Source organism: Hypanus sabinus, chromosome 1 (assembly GCF_030144855.1).
Source record: "Hypanus sabinus isolate sHypSab1 chromosome 1, sHypSab1.hap1, whole genome shotgun sequence".
NCBI classification, from domain to species: Eukaryota; Metazoa; Chordata; class Chondrichthyes; order Myliobatiformes; family Dasyatidae; genus Hypanus; species Hypanus sabinus.
The window spans coordinates 42,254,631-42,275,214 of NC_082706.1; the positions used below are offsets into that span (position 1 = coordinate 42,254,631).

Sequence of the window (20,584 nt, forward strand, 5' to 3'; positions counted from 1 at the left end):
TGTGCCTCTCTGTCCCTGTGCCTCTCTGTCCCTGTGTCCCTATGTCCCCCTGTCCCTGTGTCCCCAAGTCTCTCTGTCACTGTGTCTCTGTGCCTCTCTGTCCCTGTGCCTCTCTGTCCCTGTGCCTCTCTGTCCCTGTGTCCCTGTGCCTCTCTGTCCCTGTGTCTCTCTCTGTCCCTGTGTCCCCTTGTCTCTCTGTCCCTGTCTCTCCATGTCTCTCTGTCCCTGTGTCCCTGTGCCTCTCTGTCCCTGTGTCCCTGTGCCTCTCTGTCCCTGTGTCCCCATGTCTCTCTGTCCCTGTGTCTCTGTATCTCTGTGTCCCTGTGCCTCTCTGTCCCTGTGTCCCTGTGTCTCTCTGTCCCTGTGTCTCTCTGTCCCTGTGTCTCCCTGTCCCTGTGTCTGTCTGTCCCTCTGTCTGTCTGTCCCTGTGTCTCTCTGTCCCTGTGCCTCTCTGTGCCTCTCTGTCCCTGTGCCTCTCTGTCCCTGTATCCCTGTGCCTCTCTGTCCCTGTGTCCCTGTGTCCCCCTGTCCCTGTGTCCCCAAGTATCTCTGTCACTGTCTCTCTGTCCCTGTGTCTCTCTGTCCCAGTGTCTCTCTGTCCCAGTGTCTCTCTGTCCCTGTGTCTCTCTGTCCCTGTGCCTCTCTGTCCCGGTGTCCCTGTGCCTCTCTGTCCCGGTGTCCCTGTGCCTCTCTGTCCCGGTGTCTCTCTGTCCCTGTGCCTCTCTGTCCCTGTCCCTGTGTCTCTCTCTGTCCCTGTGTCTCTCTCTGTCCCCGTGTCTCTCTGTCCCCGTGTCTCTCTGTCCCCGTGCCTCTCTGTCCCCGTGTCTCTCTGTCCCCGTGTCCCTGTGCCTCTCTGTCCCTGTGCCTCTCTGTCCCTGTGTCTCTCTGTCCCTGTGTCCCTGTGTCTCTGTATCTCTCTGTCCCTGTGCCCCTGTGCCTCTTTGTCCCTGTGTCCCTGTGCCTCTTTGTCCCTGTGTCCCTGTGCCTCTCTGTCCCTGTGTCTCTCTGTCCCTGTGTCTCTGTATCTCTCTGTCCCTGTGCCCCTGTGCCTCTCTGTCCCTATGTCCCTGTGCCTCTTTGTCCCTGTGTCCCCATGTTTCTCTGTCCCTGTGCCTCTCTGTCCCTGTGCCTCTCTGTCCCTGTGCCTCTCTGTCCCTGTGTCTCTCTGTCCCTGTGTCCCTGTGTCTCTGTATCTCTCTGTCCCTGTGCCCCTGTGCCTCTTTGTCCCTGTGTCCCTGTGCCTCTTTGTCCCTGTGTCCCTGTGCCTCTCTGTCCCTGTGTCTCTCTGTCCCTGTGTCTCTGTATCTCTCTGTCCCTGTGCCCCTGTGCCTCTCTGTCCCTATGTCCCTGTGCCTCTTTGTCCCTGTGTCCCCATGTTTCTCTGTCCCTGTGTCTCCCTGTCCCTGTGTCTCCCTGTCCCTGTGTCTCCCTGTCCCTGTGTCTCCCTGTGCCTCTCTGTCCCCTGTGCCCCTGTGTCTCTCTGTCCCCTGTGTCCCTGTGCCTCTCTGTCCCCGTGTCTCTCTGTCCCTGTGTCCGTGTGTCTCTCTGTCCCTGTGTCCCCGTGTCTCTCTGTCCTTGTGTCTCTGTCCCTATCTCTCTGTCCCTGTGCCTCTCTGTCCCGGTGTCCCTGTGCCTCTCTGTCCCGGTGTCTCTCTGTCCCTGTGCCTCTCTGTCCCTGTCCCTGTGTCTCTCTCTGTCCCTGTGCCTCTCTGTCCCCGTGTCTCTGTGTCCCCGTGCCTCTCTGTCCCCGTGCCTCTCTGTCCCCGTGTCTCTCTGTCCCCGTGTCCCTGTGCCTCTCTGTCCCTGTGTCTCTCTGTCCCTGTGTCCCTGTGTCTCTGTATCTCTCTGTCCCTGTGCCCCTGTGCCTCTTTGTCCCTGTGTCCCTGTGCCTCTTTGTCCCTGTGTCCCTGTGCCTCTCTGTCCCTGTGTCTCTCTGTCCCTGTGTCTCTGTATCTCTCTGTCCCTGTGCCCCTGTGCCTCTCTGTCCCTATGTCCCTGTGCCTCTTTGTCCCTGTGTCCCCATGTTTCTCTGTCCCTGTGTCTCCCTGTCCCTGTGTCTCCCTGTCCCTGTGTCTCCCTGTCCCTGTGTCTCCCTGTGCCTCTCTGTCCCCTGTGCCCCTGTGTCTCTCTGTCCCCTGTGTCCCTGTGCCTCTCTGTCCCCGTGTCTCTCTGTCCCTGTGTCCGTGTGTCTCTCTGTCCCTGTGTCCCCGTGTCTCTCTGTCCTTGTGTCTCTGTCCCTATCTCTCTGTCCCTGTGTCTCTCTGTCCCTGTGTCTCTCTGTCCCTGTGTCCCTGTGTCCCCATGTCTCTCTGTCCCTGTGTCCCCGTGTCTCTCTGTCCCTGTGTCCCCGTGTCTCTCTGTCCCTGTCTCTCCGTGTCTCTCTGTCCCTGTGTCTCTCTGTCCCTGTGTCCCTGTGCCTCTCTGTCCCTGTGTCCCTGTGCCTCTCTGTCCCTGTGCCTCTCTGTCCCCGTGTCCCCGTGTCTCTGTGTCTCTCTGTCCGTGTCCCTATGCCTCTCTGTCCCTGTGTCCCCGTGTCTCTCTGTCCCTGTGCCTCTCTGTCCCTGTGTCCCTGTGCCTCTCTGTCCCTGTGTCCCTGTGCCTCTCTGTCCCTGTGTCTCTCTGTCGCTGTGTCTCTCTGTCCCTGTGTCTCTATGTCTCTCTGTCTCTCCGTCCTTGTGTCTCTCTGTCCCTGTGTCCCTGTGCCTCTCTGTCCCTGTGTCTCTCTGTCCCTGTGCCTCTCTGTCCCTGTGTCCCTGTGTCTCTCTGTCCCTGTGTCCCTGTGTCTCTCTGTCCCCGTGTCTCTGTGTCTCTGTCTGAGGCATTTTCCTGTTTCAGAGACAGCGTGCCAGTGCATAGTTTTTCAAGAAGGTGACATCTATCGTCAAGGAAACTGGCCATACGGGACACACCCTTTTCTAATTACTGCATCAGGGAGAAGGTACAGGAGCCTGGAGACCCACACAGGAACAGCTTCTTCCCCTCCACTATCAGATATTTGTACGGTTCCTGAACACTACCTCACTATTCCTTTCTTTTTTCACTGAACATAAGTTACTATTTATCGTCATTTTATGTTTTTGCACGAGAGATCAACAAATTTCACCTCATATAAATCAGAGATAATAGCCCTGAATCTGATTCTGATTATGTTATACGAGTGCGTGGAGTGTGCAGGACCAGGTGCGGCAGACTTTGGCAGAGGTCGGAGCTTACCCTCCAACTTCAAGTCACAGCGGTGGTCTCGAGGTTAGACCTGTCGCCTCTCGCCTCCAGAGAGCCAGGTTCAGCCTGACCTCCGACACAGCCTGCATGGCTGCTTGACCTTCTCCCCGTGAACATCAGAGCTTCTTCTGACATCCTACATGTGGGATAATTGTCTTGTATCATGCCCCCTTATGATATTCAACACCAAAGGGGCATGGCTGAGGGAGAATGTTGAAGAGGTACAGGAGGACAAGGGGAGAGAGAATGCAATGGTCTCCTGCGCCTCTCGGGAGCTACTAAATCTTTGGGAGTAAAATGTAAAGGGGCAGCCCACTGTTAATGCAGGACCCTTAACAGTGTTGATGCACAGGAGAATCATGTCCACAGCTCCCTGAAAGTGGCTCCACAGGTTGACAAGGTGGTAAGGAAGACATCCAGTATACTTGCCTTTAATAGTTGAGGCAATGAATTCAAGACCCAAGAAGCAAAGCTTTGATCCAGCCGTTTCTGGAGCTTTTCATTCTAAAGCTAGAGGACATCCGTTTAAGGTGAGAGGGGATAAGTCTAAAGATTTGTTGACCAAGTATTTTTACAGACAGCAGTGGCTGCCAGGAATGTGTTGCCAAGGTGGAGGCATTGAAGAGGCTCTTAGGCACATTAATGTGCAGAGAATGAAGGGATGAGGAGAGTTCAATTAGTCACCATTAACTAGATCCACACAACAGTGCAGGCCGCAGAGCCTGTTCCTGTGCCACTCAGTGCCCATGTTCAGAGATGGTTTTACATAGAGATCGGAACATTTAAAACCACGAGCTGACAAAGTTAACTCCTTGCAGGAGGGAACAGAAAGCACGTCGGAAAAAGGCTCTGCAAACTCCCAGCTCTCGGCTCGCCCTGGACAATCGGGATCGGAGGAAGAGGAGGAGAAAGGAAACTTACATACCCATTGCTTACGATACTGCAGAAGAATGAACAACGTGCCCTTCGTTATTCCTCGACCTGAACCCCCGCACAATCTTCCTTACTTCCCGACGTGATTGCCAAATAATCTGACCTGCACAGACAAAAGACATCATTGTGCATGTTTTTATTACAAAAATATGTTTATTGCAATGTCTATATTACTACAATAAAAACACTAGAGACTATAACATTGACTAACACAATCACTGAATTAAACTGTTCCCATCCCCATCCAGGATGACATCTATTCCCTGCAGTGCTCCACAGCCCCAGATCACCACCATGGTACCTGTGGACACCGTGTGATGTTTCTCCAGGGTTACCCGGGCACAGAGACGAACATTGCCACACAGTTAGCTCGGATGGCACCCTCCACAGCCTGCCTCCAATCATCGTGCATGTTTACATCATAGAACAGTACAATGCCCACAATGTCTATACCACCCATTTCACCCACCCGACCAATCCCCGTTACCTGTAGTGAGTCCACAGGCTCCTCTGTCTGGGCAGTTACATCTAGATAAATTCATGGCATGAGTGGAAAGCAATTCTGAGGCTAGAGGTGTTGTGTCATGACAACAACCCGTTCCTCAGCGTCAACAAGACAGAAAGAGCTGGTCACGGACTTCAGAAAGTGGGGCTCGAAAGGCCTAGGTAGATTGAGTGTGGAGAGGATGTTTCCTAGAGAGGTAGAGTCGAGGACCAGAGGGCACAGCCTCAGAAAAGAAGTAGGCCCTTTTAGAATGGAGGTGAGGAGGAATTTATCCAGAGGAGGTGAATCTGTGGAATTCATTGCCACAGATAACCGTGGAGGCCAAGTCATTGGGTATACTTAAAGCAGTAGTTGATAGGTTCTTGATTTGCAAGGGTGTCAAAAGTTATGGGGAGGAGGCAGGAGAATCGGGCTGAGAGGGATAGTAAATCAGAATGGAGAAGCGGCTCGATGGGACAAAAGGCCTCATTCTGCTCCTATGTCTTAAGGTCTTTTGGTCCTCTGGGACAGAGTATGCATCTACAGTGTTGTGGCGGAAAGGGTTGAGGTGTAAATTTCACTGACAGCCTGTCCTTGTCCAACCAAGCTGACACAAGTGCCAATGAAACTCACCAATGCCTCTATTCAGCAGGCTAGGGAAGTTTGGTACATCCCTGATGACTTCTTACCAGCTCTTACGGATGGATCGCAGCTTGCTACGGCAACTGCTCTGTCCGTGACCGCAAGGAACTTCAGAGAGTTGTGGACACAGCTCAGAAACCAACCTCCCCTCTCTGGATTCTGTCTACACTTCTCACTGCAAACATAATCAAAGGCTTCCCCCACCCTGGACATCCTGTCTTCTCCCTCTCCCTTCGTGCCCGACGGGGCAGGCCACCAGGCTCCAGGACAGCTTTCACCTGGCTGTTGTAAGACCATTGAACAGGCCTCTCATAGGGTAAATGATGAACGGTTGATCTCCCAATCTACCACGTCGTGGTACACTGTTGTCTGATTGCACTGCGCTTTCTCTGTAAATGTAACATTCAATTCTGCAGTCTGTTTCCCTCTTGCACTTATGTGTGGAATGGTCCCTGAACCGTCGACTCTTCATTCCCCTCCATAGCTGCTGCCTGCCCTGCTGAGCTCCTCCAGCATTCTGTGTGTGTTTTACTGTGGACTGATCTATCAGGATGGCACACGGGCAGAGGCTTTTCACTGTATCCTGATTCATTTAACATTAATAAACCAATAATAATAAACCCCATTGCTTCTCATCTTAGACATTCCCACCAAACGGAAAAGGATTCTTATCATCTATCCTCTCCCAGAATGGACATTACTGATTAGAAATCAATAGTCTCTAAAAGTTGAAGGACTGATGACTGTCAGTGAACATCGGAAGCTGACATTGCAGTCACTGCAAACCCAAGATTTAGGTCATTGTTGTCTTTATTGTGTTTTTCCTGGTACTTTTAACTTTATTTATGCTTGCTTATATGTTTGTATAATCACCTGTTTGTAGACTGTTAGTAACTTTGGAGAGTATTTGGCTCTACAGCTGTGTTCATACATCGACTGATGTTTCTGGACACATCATCAGTGATGTTCCTGGAATCATCGGGTGTTTTGGGTCTTTCAACATCATACACCCTCCTCCAGGTGACCCAGCCGGGGCTGATCAGACCCCAGCTTGTGTCCAGATGGCAAGCTACACATGACTCCATGGCTCCCCTCTCTTGAGCCACAGCCACCTCGAGGCCCTCTCTGCCGCATCGGTGGTACTGCAGATGGCTCTCCTCTCCCTCCCTCCCTCCCTCCCTCCCTCGATGCCTAAATTGCTGAAGGCTCTAGCTAAGGAACGGGCTACGAATCCTCTACAACCAACTTCCACTGGGAGACACCTCGCTCTCCATCCAGCCTGCTGGCAGTTGCTGACCAGTCCTGCATACTTAAATAGTTTCCTTTCAAAGGCCTCTTCCAAATGATCTTCCCATGGGACTGTCAGCTCCAGCATCACCACCTACTTCGTAGACTCAGACACAAGGACAATGTCTGGTCGCAGGGTGGTGGCTGCGATATGGTCGGGGAACCTCAGCTGCCTTCTGAGGTCCACCAACAGCTGCCAGTCCCTCGCAGAGGTCAAGATACCTGCCGGTGTTCGTTTGGTGGTCGTTGCTGTCGTGTATCTGAAGCGCGACTCAAACACTACCTGCTCACAGGTTTCCTTATCTAACTGGATAAGGCTGGTTTGCATTACGAGGGGTGATTGATAAGTTCGTGGCCTAAGGTAGAAGGTGTCAATTTTAGAAAACCTAGCACATTTATTTTTCAACATAGTCCTTCCTACATTTACACACTTAGTCCAGCAGTCGTACAGCATACAGATCTTGGACCCACAGATGGGTGATTGATAAGTTCGTGGCCTATGGTAGAAGGAGCAGCAGTTCAACTCTTTGAATAATTATGCAGAAAGTTTGAAGTTAATAATTCATTAGGGGTGACTGATAAGTTCATGACCTAGGATGGAAGGAGATGAGTTATTAACCAAACTTTTTGCATAATCACTCAAAGAGTTGAACTACATGTGACGAGAGCAGTATAACTCATCTCCTTCTACCTTAGGCCAAGAACTTATCAATCACCCCTGCTGTGGACACTTTCTGGAGGTATAAGATCTGTATAAGGTATAAGATACTGAGATCTTATATCTCAGCATAAGATCCACATGCTCCATGACCACTGGACTAAGTGTGTAAATGTAGGAGGGGACTATGTTGAAAAATAAATATTCTAGGTTTTCTATAATTACCTTAGGCTACAAAGTTATCAATCGCCCCTTGTATAAAGGTGGACCAGGTGGGACAAGTAAGGAGAGGGATGATGGGCAGATGGAGAGAGGAAGGGTTGGACTGGTGGGGGGAAAGGAAAGAGAAAAGTGTGTATGTCAGACTTTTCAACAATGTTATAGGACCTGGTTCATAAATAGGGGTGTCCATAACTCAGTTGTTAACTCCAGTCTGCTCTGAGGATGATAAGAACATTGAACAGGAATATCAGCTCATAAGATTGTGATGAACAAATCCTGCACATGGTCCATATCTCTTCATATGGATGTCAAAAAGTCACATAAACTCCTCCTCTGTCTATCGCCTCAGTCACTGCACTGCTCTGAAAACACTTTATTATAAAGCTGTTCACATTGCAAGTACATGCTGGTAGTTCTGTATATATATCTGTACTTTAGTTCTATATAATTCCTTATCCTTTATAATTGTTGAATGTCGTGGTTGTACGTGGCATCAGCACTCCACAGTATAATCTTAAAACATGTCAATGTGCATAGCAAATAAAGCTGATGAGAAAAATGAGGAATTCTGAAGATACTGGAAATCCAAAGCGATACAGATACAAAATGCTGGAGGAATGCAGCAGGCCGGGCATAATCTATGGAAATAAATGAACAGTCAATGTTTCAGGCCGAGGCCCTTCTTCAGGACAGGAAAGGGAGGGGGAAGACGCCAGAATAAAAAAGGTGTGGGGGGGGGGAGAAGGAGGATAGCTAGAAGGTGATAGATGAAGCCAGGTGGGTAAGAAAGGTAAAGGGTTGAAGAGGAAGGAATCTGACCAGAGAGGAGAGTGGACCATAGGAGAAAGGGAAGGAGGAGAGAACCCTGGAGGAGGTGAGAAGAGGTAAGAGGCCAGAGTGGGAACAGAAGGAGGGAGGGGGAGGGAAAAATTATTTTACTGAAAGGAGGAATTGATGTTCATGCCATGTTGGAGCCAACCCAAACAGAATATACGGTGTTGCTTCTTCACCCCAAGGGTGTCCTCACTGTGGCCATGGACTGACATGTTAAATTGAGAATGGGAATTGGTATTAAAACATTCGGCCATTTTTGGTGCTCCATGAAGCTGTCCCCCAACTTACAACAGGTCTCGCTAATGTAGGGGAGGCCACATGGGGAGCACCGGACGCAATAGATGACCCCAGCCGATTTGCAAGTGAAGTGTTGCCTCACCTGGAAGGAACTGCTTGGGGCCCTGAACGGAGGTGAGGGAGGAGGTGTCGCACTTCAGCTGTTTGCAGGGGTTAGTGCTGGGAGGGAGGTTAGTGGGGAGGAAATGAATGGATTAGGGAACACAGAGGGAGCAATCCCGCCAGAAAGTGGAGGGGTTGGGGGAGGTAAAGATATGTTTGGAGATGGGACCCCTTTGGAGATTGTGGAGAATTATGTGTTGGATGTGGAGGTTCATGGGGTGTTAGGTGAGGACCGGAGGAGCTCTATCAGTGTTAAGGCGGTGGGAAGATGGGGTGAGGATGTCCATGAAATGGAGGAGATGTGGGTGAAGGCAGCATCAATAGTAAAGGAAGAGAAACCCCATTCTTTGAAGAAGGAGAAGAAGAAGGACATCTCTGATGTCCTGGAAAGAAAATCTGCATCCTGGGAACAGAGGTAGTAGAGACAAAGGAACTGAGAAAAGGGAAAAGCATTTTTACAGGAGACAGGGTGGGAAGAGGAATAGTCAAGATAATCATAGGAATCAGTAGGCTATAACAGATCAACAGTTTGCCTCCAGAGATGGAGACAGAGAGATTGAGAAAGGGGAGAGAGGTGGCACAAATGGAGCAAGTGAACTTAAGGGCTGGGTGGAAGTTGGAGGCGAAGTTGATGAAATTGTTGAGCTCAGTGTGAGGCATGAAGCAGCACCGATGCAGTCATCAGCATAATGGAAGATGCATCGCGGAGAATTGCCGGGGAAAGCTTGGAAAGAGCAGGCACGTCTGGGGCCCATGCAGGTGCCCATGGACTGATCCACAGAGCCAACGAAAAGAGCAGGCACGTCTGGGGCCCATGCAGGTGCCCATGGACTGATCCACAGAGCCAACGAAAAGAGCAGGCACGTCTGGGGCCCATGCAGGTGCCCATGGCTCCCTCTCGAGTGTGGAGGGAACAGGAGGAGCAAAGGAACAACTGTTGCGGGTGAAGGTCAGTTCTGCCACACGGAGGAGGGTGGTGGACGAGGAGAATTGTTTGGTTCTTTGATTGAGAATGAAGCGGAGAGCTTTAAGGCCTTGATGGGGGATAGAAGAGTATAAGGACTGGACATTCATGGTGAAAATGAAGTGGACAGGGCCTGGGAATTAAAAGTTAGTGATGAGATCACGATCATGAGAAGTGTTGCAGATGTAGGTGGGAACCATGGGGGTAGAATGGAGTCGAGGCGTGAGGACCTGGACATGGAATCTGATGCCTCATTATCACATCTGCCTCCACCACCACTCTTGACAACACATTAAGAGCACTGGCTGCTCTTTGTATAAAAAGTAGTTTATCCCGCTTACTTCCTTCGAACTTTCCTCCTCTCACCTTAAAAGCATGTCTCTATTATTACGTCTTTGGATCCAGGGAAAAGAGGTTCTTTCTGTCTACACCATCTCCACTTGTCATAATTTCATAAACTTCTATCACGTCTCCCCTCAGCTTCTGCCGCTCCAGAGAAAACAACCCAAGTTTGTCCAAACTCTCCTTATAGTTCACACACTCTAATCCAGGCAGCATCCTGGTGAATCTCTTCTGCACCCTCTCCACAGCTCCACATCCTTCCTGTAATGGAGCAGAACCAAACGCAACACCCCAAGATGTGACCTAACATAGAAAATACGTGTAGGAGTAGGCCATTCGGCCCTTCGAGCCTGCACCACCATTCAGTATGATCATGGCTGATCATCCAACTCAGAACCCTGTACCTGCTTTCTCTCCATACCCCCGATCCCTCTAGCCACAAGGGCCATATCTAACTTCCTCTTAAATATAGCCAATGAACTGGCCTCAACTGTTTCCTGTGGTAGAGAATTCCACAGATTCACCACTCTCTGTGTGAAGAAGTCTTTCCTCATCTCGGTCCTAAAAAGCTTCCCCTTTAACCTTAAATTGTGACCCCTCGTTCTGGACTTCCCCGACATCGGAAACAATCTTCCTGCATCTAGCCTGTCTAATCCCTTTAGAATTTTATACGTTTCAATAAGATCCCCACTCAATCTTCTAAAGCTGCAAAACTTCCTGACTCTGAACTCAGTGCCTTGACTAATAAGGGCAAGATGGCATATGCCCTGCTTACTGCCCCATCACCCTGTGTAGCCACTTTCAGGGAGCTGTGGACACGCACACGCAGATTCATCTCTACATCAACACTGTTTCATAAAAATGCAAAACAGCTCTGCTCATTTTAGAAAGATTAGCCTTTTTTAAACAAATTATTAACTATTGGATTTGAATTGAATTGACTTTATTTCTTACATCCTTCACATACATGAGGAGTAAAAATCTTTATGTTATGTCTCCATCTGAATGTGCAATATGCAAATTATAGTAAGTTGTAATAAATAGTAAGTACAGTAAGGTATGCAGTAGGACAGTCAATATAGCTTAGAAATACAACCGCGTCAATATGAATTAATCAGTCTGATGGCCTGGTGGAAGAAGCTGTCCCAGATCCTGTTGGTCCTGGATTTTATGCTGCGGTACCGTTTCCCAGATGGTAGCAGCCGGAACAGTTTGTGGTTGGGATTGTGACCGTGGTAAGAAAAATTCCAAAGAAGCCAGGGTGGGATTTGAATCCACTTCACTGGGTTATTTAGTGCTGGTCCTATTTAGGTTAGTCATCTGATAATTTAACCAGTGCACCAAGCCACAGCCTGTCCAAGCAGTGGCCAAATGAAGCTAGATCACCCGACTTCAACAAAGCTGTGTCTGTCAGAGAAAGGCACATCCGCAACAGCAGACCAAGATTTTCCGCAGAATACTCACGCATTTTCCTGGATAGCTTCTTCACCTGCCGCAGCTATTTTCTTATAACAATACAGCATCTCCGCCAACAGCCACAATGTCAGCACCACATTCAGGAAATACATCATGATCTCCCCAATGATGGATGCCAGCAGACGGTTAGCTGCAGAGAAATAAATGCACACATGAAATAAAATACTTATTAGGTTGCAATGTAAGGATCTCCTATAAATTCCTCCAAGTCCTGGAATGAACCATATAAAACATCACATTGTGTGCATTTATGGTTACAAGAAGGGTGTGGAGACTTTAGAGAGGGTGCAGAGGAGATTCGTCAAGATGCAGCCGGTTTAGAGGGTATCAGTTATAGTGAAAGGTTGGACAATCCTCCCTTTTCTATAAATATTATGTGGAGATTTGTGGCATATATGACTATATGGTATATATGTACAATATCTGAAATACATCTTATGGATATGTTTGTTTGATGATGAACTTCAATTAAAAAAATTACAATAAAAAGAAAGGTTTGAAAAACTTGTGTTTTCTCTGGAGCTGAGGGGAGGCTTGATAGAGGTTTTTGAAACTAGAAGAGGCATAGATGGCATAGACAGTCAGAATTGGGGTAGAAATGACAAAAACCAGAGGACATGATTTTAAGGTTGGATGTGAGACAAGTTTTTTCTTTACACAGAGTGCTATGTAGCTGGAATGGGTTACCGGAGAAGTGGAGGTAGCAGCTCATTTGGTGAAGAGATGGGGAGAAAGAGTGGAAGCAGGCAGTTTGGTGAAGGCTTTTACATAGATACGTAAATGTGAACGGAATGGGAGGATGTTGATGATACACAGGAGGAGGACATTTAGTATAAATGAAGATCGGCACAATATTATGGGCCAAAGGGCTTGTCCAGTGCTGGACTGCTGTGGTCTACATCAGGCAGAGCTGGGAATTTCTCCCATTAGATTTCTTCAATCTGGACACACAAAACACACTATGCATAGCAGTCGCTATCGACATGGAAGAGATGGGCAAAAGTGTGGTTCACTCGATTATTTATTTTCCTGTATAAAATTAACTACAACAATTAGATTAAGCCAGGAACGGCAGGGAAGGTGATGTGTTCCGACTGCAATATGTGGGATCCATTGCAGACATGTTTGGAAAGTCAGAGGAAGACTCACTCCCGTTCACAACTGATGAGCCTGTTCATAACACTTACTGTAAGGGAAGCTGGACAGGTACGTGGATGGGGTGGGGGGGGGTAGAGGGATAAAGAAAAGGGAAATGGAACTTGGCAGAAAATCAGTCCTGCACTGACTAGATTGGCCAAAGAGCCTCGTTCGGTGCCGCATGACTCCATGAGTTTAAAGAATAGACTGAGCCAAGCGGCCCCCCCGACATGGCAAATTCCCCGCCACCCGCCACATTCCACACCTTTTGCAACAACTGTCAGTTCAATGGTTTTGTTCGTCTGCGTGAAGAAGATGAACTCTCCCTTTCGGAAGAAGAACGTCCGGTTGAAGTAGCACTTGTAGGTGCCAGCGTCCTCGAAAGTGACGTTGTGCAGAAATATCGTTGCCTCCTGGATGTCTGCGGTGTCCTTACTTCCCCCCCACTTGATCCGGTTCTCAAAGTTGCCGTAGGAGATGCCCTGGTCGGAGTAACTGTACTCGTATATCTGCAGGGGGGGGGAAGAGGGAGGAGAGGGGCGGTGGAGAAGGGGGGGGAGAGGGGTGACAGGAGGGGAGGGGAGAGAGTGGTTGAGAAGGGAGGGGAAGGTGGGGAAGGGAGGGGAGAGAGGGGAGAGAGAGGAGGGGGAGGAGGAGAGGGATGGAGAGGGGGGAATGGGGAGGGGAGGGGAAAGAAGAGGAGAGGAAGGAAGAGCAGGGGAGGGGAGGGAGAGAGGGAGAGGGGGAGAGAGAGAGGAAAGGGGAGAGAGGAGGGAGATAGAAGGGAGAGAGAGAGAGAAAGAGGAAGGAGGAGATACAAGATATAAAGAGATACAGAGCTGGAGAGAAAGGAAGAAAAGTGACAGAGAGACAGACAGAGGCAGAGTGTGTGTGTGTGAGAGAGAGAGAGAGAGAGAGAGAGAGAGAGACAGGCAGACAGACAGATTCATTCCCACTGTATGGCACCCCACTTCACCTCCCCTCCTACAGCCTTACATTCTCTCTTCACTGTCCCTTCCACAACGTTCTTTTCCCAATGTCCCTCCCACAACATGGCATTTCCTCCCCACCACCCCTCCCACTGCATTCAGTATTGCCTGTTTCCAACTGCTCTGGCAACCTATCCAATATCACCTTACTCCTTTGTCCTGTACATCATTCCCCCTCCAGATGGCAAATCAAGTAAGCGAAAAAATCAGGTATGAGCTCAGTCTAGCCAGGAATATAAAAGGGGATAGCAAAAGCTTTTTTAGCTATGTGAAGAGAGAGAAGATAGTTAAGAACAATGTTGACCCCTTGAAGAATGAATTGGGAGAAATTGTTATGGGAAACAGGGAAATGGCAACAGAATTTAATGCGTACTTTAGATCTGTCTTCACCAGGGAGGACACAAGCAATCTCCCAGATGTATGGATGGGCCAGGGTCATAAGATATCAGAGGAATTGAGACAGATTGACATTAGGAAAGAAACTGTGATGAGTAGACTGGTAGGACTGAAGGCTAATAAATCCCCGGGTCCAGATGGTCTGCATCCGAGGGTTCTAAAAGAGGTGGCTCAGGAAATTGCGGATGCATTGGTAATCATTTTACAATGTTCCTTAGATTCAGGATCAGTTCCTGAAGATTGGAGAGTGGCTAATGTTATCCCACTTTTCAAGAAGGGAGGGAAGGAGAAAACGGAGAACTATCGCCCGGTTAGCCTAACGTCAGTCGTGGGGAAGATGCTTGAGTCCATTATTAAGGACGAAATAGTGGCACATCTTGATGGCAGTAATAGGATTAGGCAGAGCCAGCATGGATTTACCAAGGGCAAATCATGCTTGACTAATCTGTTGGAGTTTTTTGAGGGTATAACAAGGATGTTAGACGAGGGTAAGCCAGTGGATGTTGTGTACCTAGATTTTCAGAAGGCATTCGATAAGGTGCCACATAGGAGATTGGTGAGTAAAATCAGAGCTCATGGCATTGGGGGCAGGGTTTCAACATGGATAGAAAACTGGTTGGCAGATAGAAAGCAAAGGGTAGCAGTGAATGGGTGTTTCTCGGACTGGCTGGAGGTGACTAGTGGGGTACCACAGGGCTCTGTATTGGGACCACAGCTCTTTATGATTTATGTCAACGATTTAGATGAGGGCATTGAAAACTATATCAGCAAGTTTGCTGATGATACTAAACTGGGTGGCAGTGTGACATGCGAAGAGGATGTTAGGAGAATACAGGGAGACTTGGATAGGCTGGGTGAGTGGGCAGATACTTGGCAGATGTCATTCAATGTGAATAAATGTGAAGTTATCCACTTTGGAAGCAGGAACAAGAGGGCAGAGTATTGTCTGAATGGTGTAGAGTTAGGTAAGGGAGAAATGCAAAGAGACCTAGGAGTCCTAGTTCATCAGTCAATGAAGGTGAATGAGCAAGTGCAACAGGCAGTGAAGAGGGCAAATGGAATGTTGGCCTTTATTACAAGGGGAATTGAGTACAAGAGCAAGGATGTCCCTTTGCATTTGTACAGGGCCCTGGTGAGACCACCCCTGGAATATTGTGTACAGTTTTGGTCTCCAGGTTTAAGGAAGGACATTCTGGCAATTGAGGAAGTGCAGCGTAGATTCACTAGGTTGATTCCTGGGATGGCAGGGCTGTCTTACGCAGAGAGATTGGAGAGATTGGGCTTGTACACACTGGAATTGAGGAGATTGAGAGGGGATCTGATTGAAACGTTTAAGATAATTAAAGGATTTGATAGGATTGAGGCAGGAAATATGTGCCAGATGTTGGGAGAGTCCAGTACCAGAGGGCATGGATTGAGAATAAGAGGTCAGTTATTTAAAACAGAGTTGAGGAAGAACTTCTTCTCCCAGAGAGTTGTGGGGGTGTGGAATGCACTGCCTCGGAAGACGGTGGAGGCCAATTCTCTGGATGCTTTCAAGAAGGAGCTAGATAGATATCTGATGGATAGGGGAATCAAGGGATATGGGGACAAGGCAGGGACTGGGTATTGATAGTGAATGATCAGCCATGATCTCAGAATGGCGGTGCAGACTCGAGGGGCCAAATGGTCTACTTCTGCACCTATTGTCTATTGTCTAAGTTTACTTCGGCATTTCATCATTTTTCCTCTCAGCCCCTCTCTCCTTCATCCCCTCCATATTCCTTCATGCCCTGACCAATCAAGAATCTATCAACCTTGGTCTTAAATAAAGACTTGGCCTCCACAAGAATTCCACAAATCCACCACGCTCTGGCTAAAAATGTCCTCTTCATCTTTATTTGACAAGGTCGCCTCTCTATTTGCAGGCGTTAGACACTCCCACCACAGGAAACAATCTCTCCACATCTACCCTATCAAGCCCTTTCACCATTCGATAGGTTGCAACTAGGTCACCCCTAATTCTTCTAAATTCCAGTGAATACAGGCCCAGAGCCATCACAAGCTCTTCATATGACAAGCCATTTAATCCTGGAATCATTTTTTGCGAACCTCCTTTTAACCGTCTCCAGTTTCTGCACATCCCTTCTCAGATAAGGGGCCCAGAACTGCTCACAGTACTCCAAGTGAGGTCCCACCAGTGCTTTATAAAATCTCAACATTACATCCTTGCTTTTATATTCCAGTCCTCTTGAAACGAATGCTAACATTGCATTGCCTCCCTCACCACAGACTCAGCCTGCAAATCAACTTTAGGGAATCCTGGACAAGGACTCCCAAATCCCTTTGCGCTTCAGATTTTTGTATTTGCTCTCCATTTAGAAAATAGTCAACCCTTTCATTTCTTCTACCAAAGTGCATGACCATACACTTCCCGACACTAAATTCCATCTGCCACTTCTTTGCCCATTCTCCTTATCTTTTGTAGCCTCCCTATTTCCTCTAAACTACTTGGCCCTCCCCCTATTTTCATATTGTCTGCAAGCTTTGCAACAAAACCATCAATTCCATCATCCAAATCATATTACATAAAACGACTCTGTCCCATCTCAGACTCCAGCGAAACACCACTAGTCACCAGCAACCAACCAGAAAAGGCTCCCTTTAATCCCACTCTTTGCCTCCTGCCAATCAGCCACTGCTTCATCCATTCTGGAATCTTTCCTGTAATACCATAGGCTCATAGCTTGTTAAGCAGTCCCACATGTGGCACCTTGTCAAAGGCTCTTCTGAAAATCCAAGTACACAACATCAACTGGTTTTCCTTCGTCTATCCTGCTTGTTGTTTCTTCAAAGAATTCCAACAGATTTGTCAGGCTAGATTTTCTCTTGAGGAAACCATACTGATTATGGCCTATTTTATCACGTGTCTCCAAGTATCCCGAGACCTCATCCTTAACAATCGACTCCAACATCTTCCTAACCACGGAGGTCAGACTAACTGGACGATAATTTCCTTTCTTCTGCCTCTCTCCCTTCTTGAAGGGTAGGGTGACATTTGTAATTTTACAGTCTTACAGAACCATTCCAGAATCTAGTGATTCTTGAAAGGGCATTACTAATGCCTCCACAATCTCTTCAGCCACCTCTTTCAGAACCCTGGGGTGTAGTCTGTCTGGTCCAGGTGATTTATCTACTTTCAGACCTTTCAGTTTCCCAAGAACCTTCTCCCTAGTAATGGTAGCTTCACACACTTCATGACTCCTGACCCCTGGAACTTCCCGCATACTGCTCGTGTCTCCCACAGTGAAGACTGATGCAAAATACTTATTCAGTTCATCCACCATTTCCTTGTCCCCCTTTACTGCCTCTCCAGCATCGTTTTCTAGTGGTCCAATATGCACTTTTTCCCCTCTTTTACACTTTATGTCTCTGAAAAATCTTTTGGTATCCTCTTTAATATTATCAGAATCAGGTTTATTATCACTGGCAAGTGACGTGAAATTTGTTAACTTAGCAGCAGCAGTTCAATACAATACATTATGTAGAGGAATGAATAAATGAATTACAGAATACATATATTGGATAGATTAAAACTCATGCAAAAACAGAAATATTGTATATTTAAAACAAGAGGTAGGTGTTCTCAGGTTCAATGTCCATTTAGGAATCAGATAGCAGAGGTGAAGAAGTTGTTCCTGAATCACTGAGTGTGTGCTTTCAGGCTTCTGTACCTCCTACCTGATGGTATTGGCTAGCTTAATTTTATGTGGTAACTTTGTAAACTCTGGTCTGGCTGCATCTGGAGTTTGCTGGTCATTTCTGGTCACCCCACTACCGCAAGGATGTGGAGGCTTTGGGGAGGGTGTAGAGGAGGTTTGTCCTGGATTAGAGGGCATGAACTATAAGGAGAGGCTGGACAAACTGGGCAACAGAGGCTGAGAAGAGACCTGATAAAAGTTTATAACATTACGAGATTAAATACAGGAGAAGGCCGGTATCTTCCTCCCAGGGTGGAAATATCTAATATTACGGACCATGAATTTTAAAGTGAGGGAGGTAAGTTCAAAGGAGTTTGGGGGTGAGGCCTGATACAATAGAGGTGTCTGAGGCTCTTAGATTGGCACATGAATGTGAAGGGAATGGTGGGATATGGACTTTATGTAGGCAGAACAGATTAGCACAGTTAAGTGTTTAAATACTAGCATAATTAGACCAGCACAACATTGTGGGCTGAAGGGCCTGTTCCTGCACCACGTTTTGTGCTCTGTTTCCTAATCAGCTGCTGCCCCAACTCTTGCCCAACCTCTTTGTCAAACCCCTCTGCAACTTTCCCTTCGCTCAATTTCCGGAACATCCGAAAAGCAGGCTAAGGACACCGATGGGAATTCTGCTCCATCGCACCCGAGCCCTTCCCTACCTTGTAGAAGGTTTCATTCTTCCTGGGTCTGAAGTACCACTCGGCAATCGTCGAGGCCTCGGTCTCACCCCGCTTCTTGCAGGAGATGCACCTCAGCTTCATTTTCTTGTCCTTGACTGCCTCAGTGTCCGATTCAACCTCCACACAGCCTGGGTTCGAACAGTCAGCTGCGGGACAGAAAGTACATAGAACAGTGCAGCGCAGGGACATCCCAAACACAAATGCCTAACCACCACCACCACCCTTAGCAGCACATTCCAGGCACCCACCCCTCAGTAAAAACATTTGCTCCTCACTCACCCTAAATGCATGTCTTATTAGATACGCATATTATCATATTATTAGATATTTCAGCCCTGGTGGAAAGAAAGATACCAACTGTCTAATTTATTTACGCCTTTCAAGTTTGCCGATGACACCATTGTTGTGGGCCGTATCAAGGGTGGTGATGAATCAACATACAGGAGGGAGATTAAAAACTTGGCTGCGTGATGTAGTAACAACAACCTCTTATTCAATGTCAATAGGACCAAGGAACTGATTGTAGACTTCAGGAGAAGGAAACCAGAGGTCCATGATCCAGTAATCATCGGAGGATCAGAGGTGGAGAGGGCCAGTGGCTTTAAATTCCTGGGTGTCACTCTCTCAGAGGACCTGTTCTGCACCCGTCATATAAACATCATTGGAAAGAAAGCTTGACAGTCCCTTTACTTACTCAGGAGCCCGCGGAAGTTCAGCGTACCATCTATAACCTTAGCAAACGCCAATGAAGTGTGATGGAAAGTGTGCTGACTGGCTGCATTAAGGCCTGGTATGGGAACACCAATGCTTTTGAGTGGAAAATCTGGCAAAAGGTAGTAGATTCAGCCCAGTAGATCACAAGTAAAACCTTCCCAACCACTGAGCACATGTACGTGAAACATTGCCCTAGAAAGGCAGCACCCATCATCAGAGATCCTCACCAGCCAGGCCATGCTCTTTGCTCACTGCTGCCATCAGGTAGAAGGCTCTGGTCCAAGAACAGTTAAATCCATCAGGCTCTTAAGCAAAAGGGGATAACTACATTCATTCTATTTCTGGTGTTCCCGGACTCTTTATCTGGTTATCTCATGCTCGTTATTGATTGCTATTTATATTTGCTTTTGCACAGTTTGTTGTCCATTGACCCTGTTTACAGTTGCTGTTCTATAGATCTGCTGAGTATTTCTGCAGGAAAAAGAATCTCAGGGTTGTATGTGGTGACAGGTCTGTACTCTGATAATAAATTTTACTTTGAAATTTGAACATTTGAAAACCTCATAATTTGCCATCAAGTTGCCCCCTCAGTATCTACCACTCCAGAGGAAACACTCCAAAGTTTGTCCAACCTCTCCTTATAAGCTCTAATCCAGGCAACATCCTGGTGAATTTCTTCTGTGCCCTCTCCATGGCCTCCACATCCATCCTGTAATCGGGCGACCAGGACTGCACCCAATACCTGATCAAGAACCCGATCATTAAATTTGCTGATGATACCACAGTGGTGGGGCTCATCAGCAAAAATGATGAAACAATGTACAGGGAGGAGGTCACACACCTAGAGAGCTGGTGCAGTGACAACAACTTGATGTTTAATGTCACCAAAACCAAGGAGATGATTGTCGATTTCAGACGGTCTCAGCCTGAGCACACACCCCTCAGCATCAGCGGCTCCACAGTGGAGAGAGTGGAAAACATCAAGTTCCTTGGGGTGCAGATCTCGGACGATCTCACCTGGTCCAGGAACATCACTGGGAATGTGAAATAAGCCCAGCAGAGATTGCACTATTTGAGGAAGCTTAAACAAGCATCACTCCCCACTAACATCTTAACTACACTCTAGAGGTGTGGCTGAGAGTGTGCTGACCTTTTGCATCACAATCTGGTACTCCAGCTGCAGTGCTGCTGACAAAAAAGCCTTGCAGAGGGTGGTTAGGGGAGCAGAGACTACTGGGGTCTCCTGTTCAAGACCTCTTTCAGAGTCGATGCCTCCAGAAGACACGGTACATCATTCAAGACCCCTCACACCCTCTCCATGAACATTTATTCTTCTGCCATCAGGTAAATGTTACAGGAGCATCAAAACTAAAACCACAAGGCTACTAAACAGCTTCCTCCCACAGGCAGTCAGACTGCTAAATAGCTGCTCTACCTTACTCTGCTTTGGACACTTTTAACTTGC

At 47.9% G+C, this 20,584-nt stretch overlaps 1 protein-coding gene across 1 annotated transcript in view; it reads right to left on the reverse strand.

Moving 5' to 3' along the window:
* LOC132393518 (sodium channel subunit beta-1-like) overlaps positions 1 to 20,584 on the reverse strand; it is a 141,732-nt gene that overhangs the window by 16,680 nt on the left and 104,468 nt on the right. The window contains exons 2-5 of the mRNA XM_059968930.1: positions 18,385 to 18,551; positions 12,866 to 13,439; positions 11,452 to 11,593; positions 4,148 to 4,258 (exon numbers count right to left, since the gene is read on the reverse strand). Of these exons, the coding sequence (XP_059824913.1) occupies positions 4,192 to 4,258; positions 11,452 to 11,593; positions 12,866 to 13,439; positions 18,385 to 18,551 (950 nt within the window). The 3' untranslated portion in view covers positions 4,148 to 4,191. The remainder of the gene's footprint in view (positions 1 to 4,147; positions 4,259 to 11,451; positions 11,594 to 12,865; positions 13,440 to 18,384; positions 18,552 to 20,584) is intronic.